General features: G+C 57.1%; 1 protein-coding gene across 1 annotated transcript; it reads left to right on the top strand.

Moving 5' to 3' along the window:
- Positions 1-665: 665 nt before the first annotated feature.
- On the top strand, positions 666-20,403 carry ANXA5 (annexin A5). Its single transcript, XM_037129955.2, has 13 exons — positions 666-806; positions 961-1,002; positions 8,155-8,239; positions 9,371-9,465; positions 10,406-10,519; positions 11,984-12,074; positions 13,819-13,898; positions 14,307-14,363; positions 15,996-16,089; positions 17,156-17,251; positions 18,643-18,701; positions 18,914-19,036; positions 19,951-20,403. Exons 2-13 carry the CDS (start codon positions 994-996, stop codon positions 20,011-20,013), a joined length of 966 nt encoding a protein of 321 aa, XP_036985850.2. The 5' UTR covers positions 666-806; positions 961-993; the 3' UTR covers positions 20,014-20,403.
- The last annotated feature ends 738 nt before the right edge of the window (positions 20,404-21,141 follow it).

Here is a 21,141-nt window from a genome sequence, read left to right as displayed (position 1 = left end):
CCAGCCCACCTCCCTGCAGCATCTAGAGCAGCCGACTTCTGTCCAGCGGCCTGGGGGCCGCCCTGCTGTCTCCCGCCTCCCCATCACCCCAAATCTGCGAAGGGCCCTTCCTTCTAGCTTTGCCTTTTTGCCCTGGCCCAGCACAATATCTCGCAGTCCTTCCCTCTCTCCTATGTTCGCATTTTAAGTTGAATTCATGCAGGGCATCAATCAAACTTGAGTCCTATTACAGTTGTAGGGTGATTTTGAAGACAGAAACTAACACCAGGCAGAGGTTTGGGAGTTTCCCACCTAAGCCATCCAGCGCCAAGGGCCACCTGGGACATCCCAGCTGTTGACACTTTCAGAAACAAAAACAACGACCCAAAACTTAAAAACGAATTGGAAAATACCCTCCAATCCTCACGCCTTCTCTATCCCTAGGTCGAAGATGGCCTTGGCATAGTGACTGCCTGTTCCTGGAAAAAGACACCCACAGGCCGCTGCGTACTAGCGGGCAGACGGTCCAGGGCAGCGCCCCACGCCCGTCCCGCCGCCCTTCAGGAGAGGCGCCCTCTCGGGTCCCACCGCAGCCACAGCCCCGCCCCACCCGCCTGCCCGGCCTGGACGGGCGGTGCCCCACGCAGGCGCACTGGAGCCGGCGGGGGTGGGGGGGGTACGGGGCGGGGCAGGCAGCCGGGGGTGTTTCCGTTGCCCGGAGTAGCCGTCGGAGCCCTCCCGCTGCATCCCTGCGTCGTCCGCGCGCAGTGCTCCACGCTGCACTCCGCTCCGCTCCCGCAGGCTCTCAGTCCCTGTCTCTCTGTCTGGTGAGTGCGCCCTGGCCTGGAAAAGCGCCCTGCCGGCGGCTCGGGCCAAGCGGTCTCGGTCCCTTCGGTCCCCAGCCTCGGGGAGGGCGGGTCCCAGTGGCTCCGGGAGGTCGTCTGGTCTGTCCCGTTTCCAGCGCTGTCCCTTGTCTTGCAGGCCGCCTCCCTCTCCCGGACCTGAGCAGTCGCCATGGCACAGGTAAGGCCGCGCGCCCGTTTGCCAACTTTGTCACCGCGTCAGGGGACTTCTAGAATCGGCCCCGAAAGTTGAGGAGTAAAGAGAATCCGCCCCCGGGAGTGTGCGCCCGGCTCGCAGCGCCTCTCCCAGCCCCGACCCCCTCCTGCAGCGCGCCCCCGACCTGCTCTGGCGGCTCCTCGCCTGCCAGTGACGTGGCGGGGCTTTCGCGCTCTGCCTCCAGGTCCTGGAGAAGGGGCCCTCCCCAAAATCCGAAGACTCGCTAAAATTAGAACCGGAGCAGGAACGGCTCGGTCATGTGACGCGAGTGCATTTTTCCCCCTGGATTCCTTGGTTTCCGCCAAGTTCCCGGTGTTTGAGGCTGCGGGTGGGCGTTGGCTTTCTCCATGCTGGGCTTCCAGCGCCGCTTCTCCGGGTTGCTCAACCTAGTTTTACTAAAAGGAACTGTTCCTTAGGTTGGCTCTGAGGGTTTTTTTTTTCTTCTTCTTTCATGCAAAATATTAAACAGAAGATCTGCTTTTCTTAAGTAATGGACTGGGGGGTCGGGGTCCGAACTGAATTTGCCTCGGTTCTGTGTTGGGACTGGAGGGCCTCATCCTGGCTTTCCTCCCGGTTCTGCACATTTATCAAATATGTAGGAAAATATCGTTTGACGTATTTGAGAGCCTTTAAACATTGACCATGTTGTACAGTCTTTGTGAATAAAAAATACTACTGCTCAACAGTCCCTCCCCCCAAAAAAACCCCACCAAAACACCAACTTACTTTATGGGTCTTATCGATCTAAATGGCTTGTCAGAGTTCGGGTCATTTTTTTAAACAAGTGTTTTATGCGCACACAATGCCCTTCCTCAGAGTTCTTCTCTTCTCTCTAAAGCAGATCGGCTTACCTGAATCAAATGCGGTTCCGTGGTCTTTTCCAAGAGAAAACGGGAGGATTAAGATGGGCTGGCAGCTGTACTGAATTTGTACAGGACTCCTTTCTTAATCCCTCTGGTGCACTTAAGAAATATGACAATAAACCGGTCTCATGTTACTTTCAGTGGAAACTTGGGTTTAAGTTCTTCCCCGTGTAAAGGATACGTTCAGGTGGAATTGACTTTCCTCAGAATTATTTTTCCCATCTTGATACACGGTTGTGGTGATGTAAATGGTGATTTAGCAAGCTTCAGAGAATAATTCTCTTTGTCCTTGCTCATTTGGCCATTTCTTGAATCTCTCTTGTACGTTTACCCAGTGATGCCTGACAGTTTTCAATCAGTTCCTTTTAATTATGTGGACACTTGGCCCCAGGAAGCATCAGTGGGCACAGTTTTCTAGTTGTGGCCAGGAATGACTTTGAAGAGTGAAAATAGGGGGAAGGCCCTGAGATACACACAATGGGAGAGAACAGGGCCTTGTGTTACACAGTTACGTGTGTGATTTCTATCACAGTAGCACGCCAGGACTGTTTTCCTTCTTTTTTTTAAAGACTTTATTTATTTACTCTTAGAGATAGGGGAAGGGAGGAGAAAAGAGAGGAGCATCAATGTGTGGTTGCCTCTTGAGCGCCCCCTACTGGGAACCTGGGCCACAGTTCAGGCTTGTGCCCTGACTGGGGATGGAACCTGTGACCCTTTGTTTCGCAGGTCGCCACTCAGTCCACTGAGCCACACCAGCTAGGGTGCACACCAGGACTGTTTTTAATAAAAACCACGGTTTTTAGTTACCATGAGAGTTACAAGTACTGTTAAAGATGCAGCGTTGAATTTGCACTGACTTTGTTATGAGTCATCCTTGGAAGCTATTCAAGTACAACATACTGTTAAAATGTTTAATATTAAGACGGGTTATATTGTCTGTACGCACACAGCATGCAGAAAGCCCACATTTTGGAATTGCACTTTTCCTGTCTGCAGTTCCCTCCAGACCCCTGTGTACTTGGAGGGAAGCTTCGGTGTCAGGTTTCAACCGCCTTAGGTTCTACAGCGTCACCTCTGGTTGACCTACAGGTGTGGGGACTGGGGACCCCTGCTCTGGCCATCTGCAGACTCATGGCATCAGGTGCCTGAGTCTTAGAGGTGCACGTTTTGGCAGACTCAATCGTGTTATTAAAAATTAATGTCTCTTGTTTATGGAGCAGCTAAAATGCGGCCTTCCGCAGCAGTCGCTCTCGATGCTCATGAGCATCTTCCTTGCCCGTGTTTCTCTCTGTACGAGACTCGGGGCCCCTGGCTCGCTCGTGCGGGTTTCCCGTCTCAGGTTAGCGGGAGCCGTTTGTTTTCGCAGATCGTCTCACGTGTCGTGTTTAAGTGCTAACGGGGCATTCCGCATTCCTGGTTTGGGAAAATGGAGATTTGGCCGTATTTCGTAGGTGAACGATCCATTTAACACATTTTCCTTCAGTTTAAGGCTTTTGTGACTTTATTTCTCCTTAACATAATGAAATTCTAAAATATTGAGACTGTCCGAACTTAGTTTCATGTATAAGACTATTTATAAAGAGTTAATGTATTCAGGACAGCAGGAATGTCATAAAGGCAAAACCAGGCTACATAAGTTTTCACTAGAAACTTCATGAATATCAGAGTCACCTCCCCGGGGTGTAGTTAAACCGTACAAGGTTGGGTTAGGAATATTTTGGTTGGTTTGAAACCCCGGGCTGTGGGAATTTACACGGCCCAGGGTAAGTAGACAAGCAGGGTGGATGTGAGGGCTGTGAGTGAGTTCGAGGCGAGGGTCACCCCACAGAGGGGAGTGAGCGTGGGTTGCATCTCCTCACGCCGCTCACCCTGAGTCCAGTCTCCATGCAGTGACCAGGCCCCCCACTCCCCCGGGGTCTTAGGTGGCATTATCGGTCACCCATGGCCTCAGGTCCCGATTCCTGTCCTCGATTTGGAAGCTCAGGAAGCACTGGACCCAGCGAGGCGAGGCTGCCCCGAGGGCTCACTGGCTTCCGGAGCCTCCCCTCCCTTCCCTCCAGCGAAGCCCTGGGGGTCAGTGGTGGGCGTGGGCGCCCATCTTCTGGGTGTGCTTTGGGAGTGTGCACCGTGGGAGCGTAACAGTGCTCTTGCTTCGCAGATCCATTTCTGAGTAAATTTTGTTCACATAACCTGTGCACTATTCCAAAGCTTCACAAACACATCAGCTGGCTTTTTTTTTTTAATGTGTGCTCCTAAGACCTGTCTTGAAGTGTTTTTTGGATCCAGCCTTTCTGTGTGTAAAAAAAGCAACCCTTCCCTTGCCTTCTGGTTTATGTTTATCCATTTTGTTTTGGCATACCTGGTCTTTGAAGGTAGAGGACTTTTTCATTTAGAGCAAGAGAAGCACAGAGTGGGGAGTGTGGATAATTTTGAAGGTGGGTGTCAGAGGGGACTTGCATGTTTGGCCGGGCACCGTCTGAGCCTGCACGTGAGGTCTCTGGAGGGCTTCAGGGGCAGAGGAGGGTCAGCCCCTGCAGCAGCCGGAGGTCCCCGGGGGATGGGGGACTGAGCGACGGCAGCCAGGGAACCACAGGAAGGAGGGGAAGCCCTCTGTCTGAGTCAGGGCGAGTCACGCTGGCACAGCGCAGACCGTTTCGCGGGGGCGGGACGGGGTTTGGACAGGACATCCACCCCAGGGCTCTGCCCTCTGACTCATGCCTGTGCGTCACGTCTGTCCCCAAAACCACTGTGGGCCTTCGCCAGCTTGGGCGGTGACTCCGATCCTGTGGAATGTAGCAAATGTGGCCCGGTTGCTGGAAAGCCTCGGAAATGCAGCTGGCAGCCCGTCTCCTTCAGAGTTAGCGGCTGCGGTTCCGGGGGCACTGCCCTTCCGTCCACCGGTTCCTTCACCTCAGGGGTCACCTGTCTTCTCGTTCAGGGGAAATAAATCTGTTGTCTGCTCTGTCGCCCACCTTGCCCCTGCGCGTAACTTCTCCCTTTGTGACTTCTCCACAGCCCACAAACTGGATCGAGTGTTTTTCAAGTGTGTTTCTAAAAACGTTTCCATTAAGCCATGCTTTGTAACACGGGGGCCCCCAGAGCTGCTCTGCCTCAGGTCGCTGCTCAGTGTCCCTGAGTCTGGCCGTCACCGCCCCCTGCCCCCCGACACAGGTGCCCTCCCCTGACCCCCTGTGCGTTTGGACAGGCTTCCTCCCCTTCCGGAACTGCTCTCTCCTCTGCTTCCATCCTTCAGCTGCTTGGGTTTTCTTTTTGTTTCTGGGAAGCCGGGTGGCATCCAGGTCAGGACCCCTGTCCCAGCTCAGCTCCTCACTTGTCTGGTCACTTGGTGGTCTGCCAGACCGTCCTGGCCAGGGAGTGTCCCCCTGTGCCAAGGGGCTTCACTGGGACGGCCTGAGGGAGAGTGCTTCTCATTGCCCCACTTGGCAGGTGTTCACCGCCACTCCGACTGCAGGTGCCCTTCTCCTCTGGCTCTGGTTCCTGGCCCACCTTCTCCTGTTTCTGCCTGGTGACAGGCTCCGCTCCCAGCTCCAGTGCCCGCCCACACAGGACCTCATAAGGCTGTTGGGAATCACCCAGGGTCCGAGCTGCCTCCCGGCCAGGACCAGGCCTGGGCCGTTCCTTTCCACTGCAGCTGCTCCCGACCACAGGGGCTCCTTCCGCCTCCTCCTGTGGGCAGTTCCCACACGGCCTTCCTGTCCCTGGCATGGCCCATTTTCCTGTCCCCACTGCCGCCCAGGGGACACACCCTCGGAACTCCCCAGTCGCATGTCCTGAAGAGGGCGGCCCTTGAGGACAGATGGCTGGCACCTCCCAGCCTGGCTTTGCAGCCCCCACCCAGCCCTCCCTGGTTGGTGGAATATTTGCCCGTCACCGGGCCATCTCATTCTCCCGTGATTTTATGCCTGGAGCTGCCTCCCCGCACCTCTCCTCTCCCCACCCCGCCTGCCGACGGCACAGGCAACTCCCCAGACACCGTGGGGAAGTTCGTCCGATTTCTCCACACTCTTCCCACTTCGGCCCTTCCCCTCGTGCTCACGCCCCCTTCCCCTCTGGAGAGTGTAGGGCCGTTCTGCACTCGCTCCCTTTGCTCACACACTGTGTTCTCTTGGCTTTACCGACCCGGCCTTCCCCTCATGGTTGGTCCAGTGCTTGGCACGTGGGAGGCACTGAAAAACGGTGGTCGAGTGAACGAAGGAGCAGAGCCATGAACTAAATCATCCTCCAGTCCCGAGTCCTCGCCCCCTAAGAGGACTTGTGCTGACGGCTCCTTATGGTGACACCGGCGGTGCCTTCACAGAGGTGTGACGTGGTCCCACTGAACAGAGGCAGAGCCTTCCCAGCCCCCGCCCGCTCTGACGGGCCACCTTCTCAAACCCCAGCGGTTCACCTCCCACGGCTCTGCTCCCCTCGACTGTGCGGGCCCGTCTGCAGCCGCCAGTCTGCAGCCGCCCAGTTTCTCCAGCTGTAGAGCCTGCGGGTGGGACCCCGTTGCTCTGCGTGCGTTTGTAGACTTTGTAGACGGCGTGGCCGTGGTGTGGGCCTGGTGGTGGGCGCGTTTCCCAGCCGGTAGGATGGCAGGACGAAGCCCTTTGACTCACAGCCTCCCTAATGAGAGAAGGGGCAGAAGCCCGCCCCCCCCCCCCCCCCCCCGGTCCTGCCCCCAGGGGGCCGCAGTCCCCTGCAGCTCAGGGACAGAGCCCACGGGAGCCCCTCCCACTGTGTGCCCCCTGGGGCGGGCGGTCACCGGGAAACAGCCCTTGTGTCCTGGGCTGGGCTCTTGGCCTCAGGAGGACAAAATGGAGGCTTTCCTCTGGGCAACTGGTTGTCAGAGGGAGGAGGAGGGATCTTCCGTCCTGGAACAGGAGGAGAGAGACTACTGCTAGGAAAACCTGAGTCCGGCATCTGTGCAGGTGGCGGGAGAGACTTGACTCAAGACCATGGCAACACGGGAGAGAGATCGGGTTCCAGCCCCGATGCAGTGAAGAGGCAGTGGGCGGGGGGCAGCCGGGGCGCAGGGCACAGGGCGGGGGGACATCGAGGGTTGGGGAGGCTCCTGCCGAATGGGCCGAAGAGGGTCCCAGCAGACGGCGGCCTGCAGACAGGCTCCGCCACACGGTGGGGGGCGGGGGCAGGGCTCCTGCTGCCGCTGGGCGGGACCGGACCTCGTCCTAGGGGCCCTCAGAAGGGCCGCCTCAAGTTCGGTCAAGGACAGAGTCTGTCTGCCGTGTCCGTGTGCCCGTGTGCGGTGCAGGCGGCCACTCCGCGGGAGGGAGAGGCCGCCCGCGGGGCTGGGCTGCGGCGCTGGGTCCCTGCAGTCCTTCCCCGAGGCTCGCTCTCCGTCTCTCTTCTCACTTGGGTGGTGGTGGGGTGTCGTGGCAGGTGCTGGGGTGGAGGCTGAGGTCGAAGGGAACTTTCCCCTGGTAGTGGCGGTGCCTCCGGTCGCAACAACACACGTGTGACCGCGCACCTGGCAGGTAGTCTGGGCCCTCCCCTCGGAGGGAAGCGGGACGGCAGTGTGGAGGGACTTTGAGAGCGTTTGATGGTAAATACAAACACTGGGAGTCTTTACCGGAAGGTGAATGTGCGACTCGGTGTCAGGAAAGCGTCCTTCTGCTGACCGTCCAGTGACATGACAGGCACGCAGACGTGGTGGTGATCCGTTGTGAGTGCGGTAAAAAACGTGTCACGTCGGGGGGCAGCAGGGCGCCTTCGAAGGACCTCCTGGCAGGACCGCAGCAGGGCTCTGAGCCCAGAGACTGTGCTGTGCTGCCGTGTGCGTTTGCACGCGCCTCCCGGCTTCGTTGGGTCGTCTTAAAGTCCCTGCGACGTGAGCAGAAACAGGGCTGGAGGCTGTTGTGTGACATGAGTGTGCTGGGCGTGTGGCGCCTGGGCCAGGTCACGGCCGCCTGCTCCTGGACCAGAGGGGTGGGGGGCCTCCTGGGAGGGTGTCAGGAGGTGCTGGGGGCTTTGCCCCAGGGCGAGGACGGCGGGAAGAGGCCCTGGGAGCCGCTGCCACCGAGGCCCAGTGGGTCCTGCAGGGTCCTGCAGGGTCCCTGGGTTGGTGCTGCTGATACGCACGGTCGGCCGCCCACTTCAGATACGGCTGCACAGAGCAGACGGGCTGGTCAGTGGAGCCGAGGCTGGACAAGAGGGGGGCGGTGGCCCGCTGTCTCCGGTACGAGCTTTGCCGTGTCAGCCTTGCTGTGATTGACACCGCTGTCTCCTGCCGCAGGTTCTCAAAGGCACCGTGACTGACTTCCCTGGATTCGATGAGCGGGCCGACGCCGAGGCTCTCCGGAAGGCCATGAAGGGCCTGGGTAAAGTCCGCCTCCTCGGGGTTCTAGAAAAATGGGGCGTTGGTTTTCCCAAACGCAACGTCGTTGATTTGCAGGAGGACTCATTGGAGAATGTTTGGGGCTGTGCAGAAAGAGGGAAGGTTCACCGAGATGACAGAGTGACAGGACTGGCCGTCGGTGGCAGTCAGTGTCAGGGCTGGCAGCTGTCCGCTCTCCCCGGGCGGCACGTGGCGGAGGCCACGAGTGGACACTCCTGGGGGCCGGCGCTCTGCAGCCCTTCCCCGTCTGCACCCACGCCCGCCCCATTGCTCTGGTCCCGCACGTCCGGAGCCATCTGCTCTGCCCCCACCACCCTTTCCAGACCCTTAGGAACCTGTCTGCACACAGGTCCCGTTCCCAGGCCCCTGCACCAGGGCCCATGGGTGGGACCCCCTTCCCCAGACGGTCCACCCCACTGGTGAGCAGGACTCCCCGTTGCGGAGCAGGCCGGCGGGGTCGAGGCACCCCAGCCCGCCACTGTGCCCCCACACTGTGGTCTCTGAGCCACTGCCCTTCGCGGGGTCCCTGTTCTCCTTCCTGCTAATAAAAGCCTGCCCTTCTTCCTCTCGTCACTGTCTGTGACGACCGTCCGTCCTTCAAGTCGGGTGCCACCTTCTCCATGAAGCTTTCCCCAGACCCTTCCACCTCCTGTGGCTCAGGGGAGCCCCTTTGACCCCCACTGAACCCCAGACTGCCCCAGGCCCTGGCACGTCCTGCCTTCGCTCCCGGTTGGCCGTGTGCTTCCGTATTTGTTTCCCTAAACTGTAACTTGAAAGCAGGGTCGGCATCGCCATTGTCTCTCAGTCCCCAACACCTCGGGGCCGTGGAGAGCTGTGGTCTGAGCAGCTCTTTGTTGCGCTCCAAGGAGAAGTTGGTGCACTCGGTTTTTAAAAGTCGGGTGTGCCTTCCCCCTGTGTCACTGTGCGGCAGGGACAGGGGTGGGGCGTATGGGCAGATGCCACTGGATGTAAACGGTGCTGTGAGTTTTCTAGTTTAATCAGCTACGCAGCACAGCCTGCTTTCTGGGGTGAGGAACGGACGGGGCGGGCTGCAGAGACTGTGGAGAGAGGGGCGGGTGGGTGCCCAGCGGTGATGGGGGACCCTCCCTCGCAGGCACCGACGAGGAGACCATCCTGACCCTGCTGACCTCCCGCAGCAACGCGCAGCGCCAGGAAATCACGGCCGCCTTCAAGACGCTGTTTGGCAGGGTGAGGCTGGCCGCCCCTGGGGTACAGCGGTGGGTTTCTGCAAGAGCCTGAGACGTGTTGTGGCAAACATCACGTGTGGAACGATCCGGCCGTCCTGCTCCTTCTTTTGTTTTTCCAGTTGCTCAACTGCCCACTGTGGGCACACAGCTGCTTTTCCCTGGGTGATGGTCGGAGGGACAGCGCCTCCTCTGTGCCTCCCTCCGGGGCTGTTCCGGTGTGTGTTCCGGGCTGCCGGCCTCGGTCACACTGTGTTTTGTTGTGTGGAGACACAGCCTTGGTGGCTTTTGGGAGTGAAACTTGAATTAATGAGTTTTTAATTCATGCATTTAAATGCTCTTACCTGGTTTAGAATTCGAAGTAAACATTACATTTGTTACTCAATGAATGAGGGCCTGCATGAAAAACTTAGATGTCCTTTCAGTATTCAGAAAATTTTCATTTCTTGTTTCATGGAGAAACAAAGGCAAAGCAAAAAAAAAAGTCCATGTGGCGGGGGTGGGAAACACTCCTGTTTGATGACCGGAGGCCAGCTCCCCCGGCCCTTGGCCTCCGGCCAGCACTGTTGGGGCAGGAGAGGCCAGACTCTGCCCTGTGTGGAAATGCATGTGTGATTTTGGGGGGGATTCTCATGCTTCTCAGGACAGTATTTTTTAAAAAATAGATACTTTTGAGCACACTTTTAAAGTATTCATCCATTTTTTTAACTCTTGAAGTAAGAAAAACATCCCTTGGTAATCGTGACCTTCAATATGCACGTGACTTTGCTTTGTCTTGCGGGGTCGGTGGGTGTGGGGCCGGGTCTGGAGCTGCGGGGCCTCCCCGTCCTCGGCGGGGGCCTGGTGCAGAATTAATTCCTCAGAGTGGCGGCTCCCGTTCCCGCGTGGGGAGAACCTCTGGAAGGTTCTGCCTGGCTGACTCCTGGGTGTTTCCTGTGAGTTAGGACCTTCTGGACGACCTGAAGTCGGAGCTGACCGGGAAGTTCGAGAAGCTGATCGTGGCGCTGATGAAGCCCTCCTGGCTGTACGACGCCTACGAGCTGAAGCACGCGCTTAAGGTACTGGGGTCGCGGCTCCCGAGCAATGTGGTTCCGTTCTGGGTCGGTGATCACGTGACCCGCTTTTCATGTCAGAAGTATTGGAGTTATTCCTGCCAGGGTTTCTTGGAGAACAGAACTGAGGAGTCAGTGAGAAGAAAAAAGAGAGGAAAGCACAAGTGTGTCATTTACCCCTGACTGTGTAGTTAACTCAATAATTGGGGCTCTTTACATTTTTAATAACTTTTGTAGCCTTTTGTATTTTATTTTCATGCCTGTCTTTAAAATGTTATGGATTAGGTATTTTATCTTCTAAAATAGAAACTCGGCTGATTGGGTAACAATCACATCATTAATCATCTTAGTTAAAAAATAAAGCTGCAGAGAACTGTCGGGTAGGGAAGGGGGGAAGGCTTTCCTAGAAGTAGCAGGTGAAGTTGTTACGAGTTCACTGTAGCAGGTAAACCCTGTGTTTCCCTTGACGGGTGGGAGGAACACTGTAGCAACACTGTAGCAACACCTGCGCCCTGCGACATTTCTTTGGATTTAGGGAACAGGAACCCGCTCACTCATTCAAGGTTTTGAGTTTGAAGGAGGAAGGAAACAGATTGAGCAGCAAAGACAGCTGGCGGCTCAGGGAGCCTTCTCCGGAGGGAGGAAGGAGGGTCGCTGAGTTCAGAGCCGCTCTGTGCTCACGGTCCTCCCTTCCTGTGGTGGCGATGTTGGGACAAACCCAGTCCGAGGTCATCGGGAAAGGGCATCTTTGTGGAGGGCTTCTGAAATGTCAGCAGCGGCGGGGCTTCTGCCAGAGCAGACATCTCGGTCTTTCCAGTGCTTGATTTTGGCTCGAGAAATAGACAGATGAAGGGAATAATGCTTAAGCATCCTGTCTTTTAAAACTGAGTCTGGCTGTACCGTTGGTTGTGTCTCCTGATGTATCAGTGTTGGCATGACTTTCGCAGTCAGGAAAAGGGAAAGTTAGTTTTCAGAAACCCGGAAAGCAAGTCCCAGTTCAGTCTGCAATCACGACCGCTGCCGCAGGGCCTCTCTCTCTCCCCCGAGGACCTAGTGCAGGGCGGGGCTCCGGTTCTGAGACCCGAGTTGTTTATGGGTTGGGGCCCCTCTGTGTGAATCCATGCAAAGGTTACATTTTTACTAGTTCAGCGTCTTTATTATGTCTGCTTCATCGAAATGTTTTACTTTTATTTAGAATTAAACGGATAAAACCACAATTTGTATAAGCCGTATGTCTGTACGTGCACACTTATAGAAACGTTGTTTCTCATTAGACAGAAAGGGATGAAGAGGATTAATTGGCTGTTTCTTATTTCTGTCCCCGGTGGAACTCACTGTGCGTGGAAGTGGATGTCACGTTGGGCCGTCTTTATGTAACTCTGCACTTGGCCGACGTGTGTTCTAGGAAAACCACTTTCTTTGTAACCTCACTGACACGTTTTTCCCTGTGAAAACTGCGTCTCCCCACAGGGCGCTGGGACGAACGAGAAAGTGCTGACGGAGATCATCGCCTCCAGGACCCCTGAGGAGCTGACGGCCATAAAGAAGGCTTATGAAGAAGGTACCGGTTCCAGCTGTTTCCCTCGCGGCCACCGGAGCGAGGGCAGGCCCGAGGTTCCTAGGCCGGCAGGCGTGGGCGCGGGGGCCGGGGGAGGGGTGCAGGACGGGAGGAGCGGGCCGGTGCCCCGCTCTCTCCTCCAGCCTGGTCTCTCTTTGAGACTGGACCGGGCCCCGCCTGGGAGCTGTGTTTGGTGTCATGGTCGGACACCCTTTCTGAGGCTGAGGACTGAGCCTCTGTGCCACCAGTGATGGGCGGGTGTCCTGAGGGCACAGTGCCTGCTGGGGTACCCCCCGCCCCCGCTCCGTCGCGTGGCTGTCACGAACCACAGGGAGGACTCACACCACGCAGTTCCTGTCCTCGGGCGTTTGCGGGTCTGTTCAGGGCTGGCACGGCCTGGCAAATGGCACCAGGGTAGTGACACTCATACCAGAGTCAGACACCAAAAACACTTAGTGCAAGAACCCGCCCAGTCCCGGGTGCCCAGAGGGGCTGCAGGGCGCGGCAGCGGCTGAGCAGGGCTTCCACATGGGGCAGGTTTGGTAGGTGAGGAAGCAGGGCGTTTTCCGCCCCCCACCGTCTGCAGTGTCGTGGAGACTGGCCTGCAGAAAGCTTATCCAGGGACCAGAACCTGGCCGTTCTGTCCCTGGGGGAGGGGGTAAACTGAGGCAGCCCAGCCAGGCCACCTGCAGCAGGAGGTTGCAGGTGGCTGGGGAGCAGTCGGACTTGACTGGAAGGCGTGGTGGGTTCCGAGGCAGCGGGGGCCCTGCACTGGCAGCTGACTGACTGAATCGCGTTGCTCTCTGGGGCCTTTTCCAATAGAAGTTTCTGGCTTTTAAACTCTGAGTGCTGTGCAGCGCGACAAGGCGTGTCAGCGCCTTGGTGTGGGGAGGGCCCTCTTCAGTGGTGGCCGTCCAGGAGCCGGCGGGAAGGGCTGGCCGCTCCCACGGCCTCTTATTCTGTAGCTGGAAATCTCGGTGGGAAGGGGCACACTTCAAAGTGGCACTGCGCTCTCGGAGTTAACTGTGTTTGCTGCAGAGGAAAGGTGCCTTCTTATAAAAGTGGAAGGGAAGGCCGTGCCCACAGAAAGAAAACTCAGACTGTTAGAGGGCAGCTTTCAACCAGCAAGAATGTTTAAAACACGCTGCAGCCGATGAGCCACTCAGGGGCATGACCTCTTCCCTTAGCCGTCCAGTAAAAAAATGACAACAGCCAACACAACAATGGCCGTCTGGCGTGAATGAATCAGAACTGCACGTATGTTTTTTGTCATGCTGGCAAAATACGTATTTTTCGGTGTGCTGCAGAATTTTAGTAATTTCCATTACTAACAGAAGTAGCTGGAAGCGGTGGAGAATCGCGGTATCAGAGGACGTAAGACCGCTAAGACTAATGTAAGCCATTGAAAGAAAGCAGGGCCAAGTTCAGCGTCGGGATCGATGGGACCGCGGAGGCTTTCTAGGCCTCCTGTGTCTTCAGCTTCGTAAGCACGGCGGCCGAGAACGTTTCTAAGAGGCTGAGTCATGGTTTAGGCTTGAACTGAGTGCTTCGGGGAAACTGGACCTTGTTTTCGTCCAGCCCACCCACTTAGGCATTTGCTTTCCCAGTCGGTAGAGCACAGCGCGGAGAGCAGGCGTTGCCCACCCGAGACTCCCCCTCCGTCTCTGCCCTTTGACTGATGGGCCTGGGGGGGGGCTTTCGTGGGGGGAAGGGAGCTGTGAGCAAACACGCTGTCACTCTGTTGCAGAGTACGGCTCCAACCTGGAGGACGACGTGGTGGGGGACACCTCGGGGTACTACCAGAGGATGCTGGTGGTGCTGCTTCAGGTACGGGGGCGCTGTTAGCGTTTTGATTAAAAATGTAACAGTCTGAAGCTGGAGTGGCCTCAGTGCGCTCACCGAAAATTACTTTAATCACTTCTGGCACTTAATTGTTCTGACTGTTTGGTGTCTGTGTTGGCTTGTGTTTCAGAAGATCTGGCCGGAACTCTTAATAGCTGGCTCATAGTGTTTTGGGATATCACTGCCCTCTTTATGTGCAGACTTTAAGTTGCAGCGGGGCGGGTTGGCTTTGGACGGTGCTGTGTGAAAATGTGCAATATTGTAAGGACTGATCCTAATTGAAGCACATTTTTCCTAAGGAAAAAAGCTCTATGCAGTGGTCGGGTGGCAGTCTTGTCGCGTTTGCATGGTGATGCTCCTGTAGTTTAGTGACAGGACGATTCTGTCTTCCAGGCTAACAGAGACCCCGACACTGTCATTGATGAGGCGCAGGTGGAGCAAGATGCTCAGGTGAGTGAGACCGGACGGCTGGTGGCCGCGCTGTGGCCGACAAATGAGGAGCAAATCCGTGCTCACGAAGCACCTTCCGGCCGTGTTGTGACGGCATCTCAGACCGCCTGCCGGGCAGAGGGCCCCCGGGGGAGCACCGTGTTTTGCTGTGAATAATGTGCACCCGTGTTTTTGTGCGCATCACACATAGGATTGTTATGTCCATTTTTACAGCCATGGCATGCGATCATTATGCCCAAGTATAATGCACGTCCTTATTTTTCCCTCAGAACTTTGGGTGAAAAAGTGTGCATTACACACAACAAAATACGGTACATTTCTCTCATTTTGATGTGGCCAACAAAATGCTTTATCCCAAAGCCGAAATGAGTTAAAATGAATCACATATAAATAGCGAGTTCCGCCTCGGTCTGCCGCTTTTCCGGGCTAATGAGCACTCGCCAAACAACCACCAACCAACAGCCCACAGGTGTGGCTGATCCCGAGGAGCAGGCAGCAGGTCTGGGAGCGGCAGAGGGTAGAGGCGAAAGTATTTTAGGGGTGGGTGGTGCTTTATTCTACAGCAGACAGCAGATAGCTGTAGGATCCAGAAGCACCTCCGCCTCCTTAGATGGCGCTCTAACTGGGCTTGTTGTTCGGTCGGCTGATCTCTGGTGACTCCCTGGTGAAACTGCGCTGCAGTGTGCCCGGTCCCCACTGTCACCGTGGTCTCACCAATGGGGGTGTGAGACTTCTGAATGGAGAGCAGTGCGGACAGCAAAAGGCTCTCTTAAAAGCTCTCGACGAGTTTCCCTGCCGAAACCCAGCCAGGAGCCCCTGGGGGTCACCCCCTGGGGGTTGAACGGGCAGTAGACGACCTGCTGTGCTTTGTAACGTCCGTGCGTGCTGCACGGACCTGCCCCCCTCCCCGCGGCGTCCCGTGGGGGCTGTCTAGGATACAACCCTGTCTGGGTTTTAACAAGTTACCCACATCTCAGGACATGGACTGTGACTTAATGACGATGTTTGTGTGTAACTCTGCGTTTTCAGTAATTATGTGGATACTGGGAAGCACACGTTTTTCTGACGTAAAAAAGAAAACTCGGAACGCAAACTGTTCAACAAGTGCGTGTGAAGTGCCTGCTAGGTGCCGGGCGTGGTCCTCCACCCACAGCCTTTGCACACGGACCGCGATCCTTCAGGAACGTGGGGCCGGTCTGTGCTCCGGTTACCTTCCAGGTGCAGGGAGGGAACAGGAAGTCCCTTTCCGTCAGGCGGGTCAGGTGGCAGGAACAGCTGCGGCGCAGGCCCAGCCAACAGGGCCCACAGCTTGGCTCCTGGTCAGTCCCTTCCCTGTCCCTGGTGGGCGCCTACCGCTTCCTGCAGCCCTGCCCTCGCTCCCGAGAGACCAGAAGCCACGGCAGATGCTCTGGGGACCCTTGCCTTCTCCGTGTTAAGCCTTGACCCGCCGGCCTCCTGTGCGGGCTCCAAAGGAGCCCCAGACACAGCTCCCGGGTCTCTGAGTAGGAGTTGGTAGAGCCAGAAGGTGTCAGGTGGTGGGCAGGCGGATTAACAGGTAGAAGCCACGTGAGATGCAGAGCCTGGGGACCAGGGCAGGGAGCGGGGTGCTAGCCGAGGTCGGAATCTCCCCAGGCACTGTTCCAGGCTGGAGAGCTTAAGTGGGGGACGGACGAGGAGAAGTTCATCACCATCTTCGGAACGCGGAGCGTGTCTCATCTGCGGAGGGGTGAGTGCGGAGCAGGTACTGACGGTGGGCTGGGCTCGGTGTCTCTCCTTTTCGGTGGCCTTGAGAAACCTCACCGTTCCCCTCGCCGCTGCTGCAGCTTTTTCAGAACTGGAGATCCTTGTCTACCCAGTGCTGTCCGGGGGAGGGAGAGGCCCTAGACTGTCACTCCCAGTAAAAAGCCACGGGGCTGGGTTCCCTAGAAGCGTTTCTGTCTAGGTGGTGCTAACCAAAACCTCGTCTTTGGATAGTCATCTGTGTGTGTCATATCAGGCAGGAATTAACACAGTGTGGCAAGTGACAGGAAACCCTAGGTTTTAAAGCCCCTTGTTGCAAACGTGACAAGACTGCCACCTGACCGGTGCACGCATAGAGCTTTTTTCCTTAGGAAAAATGTGCTTTAATTAAGATCAGTCCTTACAGTATTGCACATTATCACACAGCACCATCCAAAACGGTGGCTTTAAAACCTGGGCTTTCTGCCTGGCTGGCGTAGCCCAGTGGATTGAGTACTGACCTGTGAACTGGAAGTTTGCTGGTTTGATCCCGTCAGGGCACATGCGTGGGTTGTGGGCCAGGTCCCCCGTTGGGGACATGCAAGGGGCAACTGATACACATCGATGTTTCTCTCCCTCCCTCCCCCTTTCCCTGAAAATACGTAAATACAATCTTAAAAAAACAACAACTGGGCCACCTGTAGTAGATTCCTTGTAGTGTTTCGGTGCCTCATTTTCACAAGGTGGCTGCCGTAGCTCCAAGCATAGCAACCATTTTCTCAGCAAGAAGAAAGAAGTGAATGAGTCATATCTATGACTTCTAGTAAAGAGAGAAAGATTTCTCAGAATCCTTTCCAGGAGAGTTATCCCTAGGTCTCATTGGTTATAACTAGTAAGGTGAGGCTGAGAAATCAGTGAATAAAATATCTGTAATCAGTTGTTTAGGGCCTGGCGCAGCGAGGCTCTGGACAGAATCAGAGATTTGCGTTTGGTGGGACCACACCCGGTTGGAGTCAGTGTGTCCTCTGGGATCGGTGACCCTTCCGTGATGAAACCGCCATTCTGTTCTGCAGTGTTTGACAAGTACATGACCATATCAGGGTTCCAGATCGAGGAGACCATCGACCGGGAGACCTCTGGTCACTTGGAGCAGCTGCTCCTTGCTGTCGGTAGGTACCTGTGCCGTGGATATGGTGTTTATGGTGTTAAGAGCTACACAAAGTATTTTACTCAATTTACGCTGTGTCGGAGACAGCCAGCTGTTTCTTCATGAACAGAATGGTGAGCAGACTCCTCCGTTTCCAGTGCGGTGTCTGTCCCGACGTGGGGAACGCGTGGTTACCTGGTCAGCTCATCCAGTCCTGTGGGCGTGCGGGGAGGGCTGTTTCCGAACGGTTCTGAAGCTGCACTGAGAGGGCTCTGCTCCGCCGTGAGCGGGGCCGGGGGGCTTTCTCCCAGAAGCCTGTCGCTGTTGCTCTGAGTCCCGTGAGGGTCGGGTCCCTCTCGGTACCGTCCTGGCTGCTTTGCGGCAGCTGGAGAAACCTGTGTCCCCTTGGGTGTGTTGAGAGAGGTGATGCTGGGCGTTTCAGATTGAATACTTTGGGAGTTCACTTTAGCTGAGTGTTCTGAACAATCTGGAAAACTTGGAGGCCCGAGGGTGAGCAGCGATTGTAGAGTCACGTAGTCTCCCAGTCCAGGGGCAGTCTTGCCGGCGAGTGCCCTACGGTGCTGGTTCCCCTGAGGTTGGAGTGAAGGCTCCGCTGCTTGCTCTGAGCTCATGGTTTCGAGTGCCCTCTGTGCCCTGGGCGTGGGGGGCACGGGCCGCCGGCGCCGGGAGCAGCACCGACGGCGGCCTCTCTCTGAGTCTGTAGCTCGCGGACGTAGCTCAGTGATCAGAACACGCTGGTGGTCGCTGGTGGCTGTTTCTCTAAGCGTCGGAAAGGGGATTTACCCCCATCCCCCTTGGAGGACTGTTACTTTTGCACGGTGAGGAATTTCCACGTGAGAGTTTCTGGAGCTCGGCAGATGGAGGACTGAGCAGCCCGCACAGCAGACGGGTGCAGGCTCGGGGGACTTCGTGCCTGTCACCAGCTTCCCACTGCCGGGCGCACTGCGTGCTGCTCTGCCCGCATCTCGGCTGTCACAGGACACGGACAGGACACTAGGTCTCAGTCACAGGCGGACATCCAGGGTCTGGGAAGGCTCGGCAGAGCAGGAGACTGGTGGCACTTGTGGGCTGGATTGGGATGAGACTTGTAACTTTCTCGGGGATGCAGGAGGTAGTGACAGAGCACCCGGAGCTGCCACAGCCGCTAGAGCCGGCAGGTGCTGGAGGACCCAGTGGCTCCGCCGGTGCCCCCACACCCTACGGCCCGCTGCTGTGCCTGAGGATGCGGAGGGCGGCCCAGCCCGGCCAGGGGGGGCGGGGGGGCCGCCGTTCCCTCCCGCGCCGGTCCTGCACACTCGCAGGTGGGGGCACCGCGGCGGAGCACCTTGGGTCTTCAGTGGCCTGAGCCGTTCCGTGGCCTTGGCCCTGACGCGCTGTCCCCTCTCCCCACAGTGAAGTGCATCCGCAGCGTGCCGGCCTACCTCGCGGAGACCCTCTACTACGCCATGAAGGCAAGTGTGCGCTACCGGGCCCCTCTCTCTGGTTGTCGTCCCCCTGCCCCGGGATTGGGTGTTAGGTGATGGCCTTGGGGACTGTGTTTCCCCCTTGAAACAGGAAGCTCCCTCCGACTGAGCGGTTTTACTTTCTTCACTGGTTCACCCCAATCGGGCCCGTGGTGCCCCGTGGCCTTTAAGCGACGTGCCGTCTCTGGTCCTTTTCCAAGGGCGCAGGGACGGACGACCACACCCTCATCCGCGTGATCGTGTCCAGGAGCGAGACCGACCTGTTCAACATCAGGAAGGAGTTCCGGAGGAACTTCGCCACCTCCCTGTACTCCATGATTAAGGTGAGGAGGCCTTTCCCCACCTTCTGTCTGGACGGGGCGGCAGGCAGGTCTGAGGCTCCCTTTGAAGCTGCAGGGGGCGGGGCTGCAGCCCGATGCGCCATGGTGACAGCAGCCGCAGCAGCGCACCCACCCCTTCCCGCGAGGACGGCCTTTCCCTGCCTGTCCCGTAGGCCTTCCTTCCCCTTCTGGTCCGTTACCGTCTCTGGCGCACAGTTCGGGGAAGAGCCAACCAGGTTGGCGCAGAGCAAGTGAAGGGCTGCGGGGTCACCGCAGCTCTGCCCTCCTGACAGCAGGGGCCGTGGTCGACAGTTACTTGTGCTTACGGCCTTCAGACTTTCTCCTCTCTCCCTTCTGCCTTCCCTCACCCGCGCTCCCGGCCCCCGCTCCTTCCTGATGAAGAGGAACGTGGGCTCCGTGGCACCGCAGCTGGGCCAGCTTTTGACTTCCTGCCTGTGGTGTGGTGGGGCCCAAGGGCCCTCGAGCCCACCTGCACACACCAGTGTGAGCCTCAGTCTGGCACTCTCACCTGTGTGCAGCCCCCCCAGGTCTTGGTGGCAAAGCCCTGTAGGCAGGTGGTGCCCCCACCGCCCCCCTTGGCCAGACACGTGCTGGGTGACACGCTGGCCCTCATCCAGAAAGCTGGGTGTGAGCGCAGCTGTGGAAGCTTCCCTGTTCCCTGTGATGGGGGGGGGGGTGCATTTCTCAGTCTTGGGCGGAGCTGGGCCCCCGAAGGGCAGACCCGGGCAGTTAGGTCGGCAGGAAACTGCCGCCTGATGTCTCTGGAGTGGCAGTGGCAGAGAGGTTGCCCGCTTGGGAGAGAAGCCGCGTGGGCAGGCCTTCTTGCCAGCCGGTCCCAGTTCTCACTCCCCGAGGTGTCTGGGAGCCGCGGAGGTGACAGAGCTTCTGGGTTTCAGGGGGACACATCCGGCGACTATAAGAAGGCCCTGCTGCTGCTCTGTGGGGGAGAAGACGACTGAGGGGCCCGCACCCCCGCTGCTGCGCCGCCTGCCGCCCTCCCACCCGCCACGGCCTGGCTGTGCACCCCTTGGGCGCAGGATTCCCCAGGCGGGCTGCTCCCCACCCTCCGCCCTGCATCCCCCTGCTGACCCTGGCAGTCCCCTGCACACCTAGGTCACTGAGGCTGCAGTCTGTGACACTTACGTTGCCTTTAAGAGGTCAGGCTGCTTTTAGGCTCTTCAGCAACTTCATGGATACTACTCGATAACCGTATCACCTTAACTGGAAGCTTAGCCTTGACCTTGTGAACCCCAGGATGGGTCAGCATCGAGGTCGCCACTGAATTAACCTGGAGAATCATGGTAGCTGTATTTGAAGATTAGCCATAAATAAACGTGGCCTCCCCTGCATTCCGTGTGGGCGTGTGTTTAGAAGGTTTAATTTATCTCCTGCACGGCGGCATCTGTCTTCAGGCTACTCAGCGGGCCGTGCTGTCTTCGGAGAGCACTGAGGACAGGGAACGCCCCCTGCGGTGTGGGGTGCAGGGCAGGTCGGGGGTCTGTGTTAGCTGTGGCCTGTTCATGTGGGGCTCCATTTTAGCCATTTTTTCCGTGGTGTTCACGATGCTTAGGAGAAAAGCTAATTTAATTGTATTTATTTTAAAAAATTATTTATTCTTAGAGACATTGGAAGGGAGGAGAAAAGAGGGAGAGGAACATCAATGTGTGGTTGCCTTTTGTGCGCCCCCTACTGGGGACCCGGCCCACAACCCAGGCATGTGCCCTGACTGGGAATCGAACTTGCGACCCTTTGGTTCGCAGGCTGGCACTCAATCCACTGAGCTACACCAGCCAGAGGGAGAAAAGGTAATTTTAAAACTTCACCTAAAACTTGAGAGTGCTGTTCTCCTGTCTCCTGTGTTAACTTTTGTTTCCTGTGTGTTTTTTTAGCTTGTTTATTTACTTAAAGGTTTTCAGTTACCGTTGACGTCCAGCGTTACCTCAGTTTCAGGTGTACAGCGTCGTGGTGAGACCTTTCTATAACGTAGGAGGTTAGCCCTGCGAAGGCCCGGTGCCTGCTGGTACCGCGTGTGCTTATCACGATGCTGCTGAGCGTGTCCCCTGTGCGGCACGCCCGTCCCTGGGACT

The sequence above is a fragment of the Artibeus jamaicensis genome, unplaced genomic scaffold, assembly GCF_021234435.1.
Source record: "Artibeus jamaicensis isolate MK-2021 breed Jamaican fruit bat unplaced genomic scaffold, CSHL_Jam_final scaffold_537, whole genome shotgun sequence".
Taxonomy (NCBI): domain Eukaryota; kingdom Metazoa; phylum Chordata; class Mammalia; order Chiroptera; family Phyllostomidae; genus Artibeus; species Artibeus jamaicensis.
The sequence above is the reverse complement of the archived record's forward strand: the minus strand, read 5'-3'. Positions and strand labels throughout refer to the sequence as shown.